At 45.6% G+C, this 3,315-nt stretch overlaps 1 protein-coding gene across 1 annotated transcript in view; it reads left to right on the top strand.

Moving 5' to 3' along the window:
* The window catches only part of CCR75_009614 (uncharacterized protein), a gene marked incomplete at both ends in the record, with an annotated part of 5,686 nt that extends 2,958 nt beyond the window's left edge, over positions 1–2,728 (top strand). The window contains 2 exons of the mRNA XM_067967653.1: positions 32–790; positions 1,761–2,728. Of these exons, the coding sequence (XP_067817870.1) occupies positions 32–790; positions 1,761–2,728 (1,727 nt within the window). The remainder of the gene's footprint in view (positions 1–31; positions 791–1,760) is intronic.
* Between the last annotated feature and the right edge of the window lie 587 nt (positions 2,729–3,315).

Here is a 3,315-nt window from a genome sequence, read left to right as displayed (position 1 = left end):
CAGCCAACACATGAAGACGAAAGCAGCAAAGGTCATCACACCAGACATATGAAAAAAGTCGTTAAGAAAGTCACGAAGATTGCGATTCCTGTTCCAGTTGGAGTGCCACAATATATTCCAGTTCCAGTAAATGTGCCATCTTCAGTGGTTGCTAGTTCGAATACTGCTGTCGTCAGCTCATCCAACACCGCAGTCGCGGGTACTGCCACAGCAGCGGCTGGAGCAAATGGCTCTGCTTTTGGTCTGGTGACGCCCGCTCCGACAACAGTAAATGGACGATCAACGGCGACTCCTGCACCCACAACACCAGCATTCACGACACCAGCACCGACTAATGTCGCCAATGCAAACACAGGTAATGGCCAACAACCCGCCATACCAATATCGGGAACTCAGAATGGTGATTTAAGAACAGCCGAAATTCCAACCTTTTCAAACGTAGGCGGCAGTAATAACGCTATAGGAGGTGGACTTGGTATGGGAGCCAGGAACACTTTACCTGCCAATGGTGGAGGCGTTGCTCGTGGATTTGGCAGTGGCAACGCAATAAGCGGATTCAGTGGAGCAAATCAAATGGGTGCTCTCGGTGGCGGCATGTTTGGCGATCGTGGCGCTGGTATAAGTGGGCGTTTGAATGGAAATGGAGTCGGTGGCCTCGGTCAGCAGATGGGCTTCGGGACACAAGGTGGCAACACGTTTGGAGGCTTTAGCAGCCAAAATGCTTTGGGAACGTTTGGCCAGGGTGGCAACAACGAGTTTGTTGGTGCATCTGGAGGTGTCGGACAATTTGGTTTTGAAGGCACTTCGTCGGGTATTAGCCGCAGATTCATTGGCAATTCCGCGTTTGAACAAGTATTTGGTCGCCGTGAAGACCAACGCAGTCGTCGACTTTAATCATTGTGAAGCCGAGGGAACACATCCTCTTTGTATATTGAAGAACCTTATTCAGTGCCAAATTGTATTCCTTTTAATAATACTTCCACGATGTCCGTTTTTTATAGTTCAATTTCGTATTGTATTTTTTGGGTATATCGCTGATGCCCGGATGTGGAAGGCAAAGCCATTCCTACCATCACTATTTGATTTGGAAATGAGACACTGTCCTGATATCGCCATAACACAATTGTTGGTTGAGTACATTCGAGGTATTCTACCCTGTTGCGTTAGAGATTACTGAATAAAGTGTTGGTGCAAGTATTGTTAAGTCTTCCTTTTGCTGTGTCGAATAGCTTCGATAATTTATGTATCGTTGTCGAAGTATATGTCGATTTTGTCGTCGAAGAATTTGTCGTATACGAAGATATCGATTTTAATAAATTACTTTCCTTGACGTTTCCTAACATGTCCATATTGTTTGACGTGGCCGCGACTTAAATATGGTATGCGCAAATTCAAGCCTCTGATCATGATCTTCTAAAAACGATTTGATTCGGGCAATCCTCAAATGCAAGAGAAACTATCGGGCAAAGTGTTCGATTGTTATCATCATGGCACCACGCTTGATCACTATCACCGTGACCATAACGTTTGTGTTGATTGAAAGAAAGAGAAAGTTTCGGTCAATACCTGCCTTTCATGAATATCAAATGTCAGAAATGTCGTGACGGGTGATGCCATTGCCAAGTAAAGCCGTAATATCGTCTACTCACTCGATTTTTTACAAGCAACAAAGCATTCACCACAATTAGCAGCTTTTGCCTTCTTTTTCGGATTCCCTACAATTATGAAAACTGCTGCCGCATTCGCCGCTATCGTCGCAGTAGCTGTATTCATCACCACGGATGAGATTCAAGCTACACCGTCACTGCGTGGTCTACGCTCTACAGCTGAAAACCAGCCAACACATGAAGACGAAAGCAGCAAAGGTCATCACACCAGACATATGAAAAAAGTCGTTAAGAAAGTCACGAAGATTGCGATTCCTGTTCCAGTTGGAGTGCCACAATATATTCCAGTTCCAGTAAATGTGCCATCTTCAGTGGTTGCTAGTTCGAATACTGCTGTCGTCAGCTCATCCAACACCGCAGTCGCGGGTACTGCCACAGCAGCGGCTGGAGCAAATGGCTCTGCTTTTGGTCTGGTGACGCCCGCTCCGACAACAGTAAATGGACGATCAACGGCGACTCCTGCACCCACAACACCAGCATTCACGACACCAGCACCGACTAATGTCGCCAATGCAAACACAGGTAATGGCGTACAACCCGCCATACCAATATCGGGAACTCAGAATGGTGATTTAAGAACAGCCGAAATTCCAACCTTTTCAAACGTAGGCGGCAGTAATAACGCTATAGGAGGTGGACTTGGTATGGGAGCCAGGAACACTTTACCTGCCAATGGTGGAGGCGTTGCTCGTGGATTTGGCAGTGGCAACGCAATAAGCGGATTCAGTGGAGCAAATCAAATGGGTGCTCTCGGTGGCGGCATGTTTGGCGATCGTGGCGCTGGTATAAGTGGGCGTTTGAATGGAAATGGAGTCGGTGGCCTCGGTCAGCAGATGGGCTTCGGGACACAAGGTGGCAACACGTTTGGAGGCTTTAGCAGCCAAAATGCTTTGGGAACGTTTGGCCAGGGTGGCAACAACGAGTTTGTTGGTGCATCTGGAGGTGTCGGACAATTTGGTTTTGAAGGCACTTCGTCGGGTATTAGCCGCAGATTCATTGGCAATTCCGCGTTTGAACGAGAATTTCGTCGCCGTGAACACCAACGCAGTCGTCGACTTTAATCATTGTGAAGCCGAGGGAACACATCCTCTTTGTATATTGAAGAACCTTATTCAGTGCCAAATTGTATTCCTTTTAATAATACTTCCACGATGTCCGTTTTTTATAGTTCAATTTCGTATTGTATTTTGTTGGGTATATCGCTGATGCCCGGATGTGGAAGGCAAAGCCATTCCTACCATCACAATTTGATTTGGAAATGAGACACTGTCCTGATATCGCCATAACACAATTGTTGGTTGAGTACATTCGAGGTATTCTACCCTGTTGCGTTAGACATTACTGAATAAAGTGTTGGTGCAAGTATTGTTAAGTCTTCCTTTTGCTGTGTCAAATAGCTTCAATAATTTAAGTATCGTTGTCGAAGTATATGTCGATTTTGTCGTCGAAGAATTTGTCGTATACGAAGATATCGATTTTAATAAATTACTTTCCTTGACGTTTCCTAACATGTCCATATTGTTTGACGTGGCCGCGACTTAAATATGGTATGCGCAAATTCAAGCCTCTGATCATGATCTTCTAAAAACGANCCTAGTGACCCTGCCAGTTTAGCAGTGGTCAATAAAACTACGCCTTATGACCGAAC

The sequence above is a fragment of the Bremia lactucae genome (assembly GCF_004359215.1).
Source record: "Bremia lactucae strain SF5 chromosome Unknown BlacSF5_NotPlaced_88_SHOA01000037.1_17740bp, whole genome shotgun sequence".
Taxonomy (NCBI): Eukaryota; Oomycota; class Peronosporomycetes; order Peronosporales; family Peronosporaceae; genus Bremia; species Bremia lactucae.
Note: the sequence above shows the minus strand (reverse complement) of the source record. Positions and strands in the feature narration are given on the sequence as shown.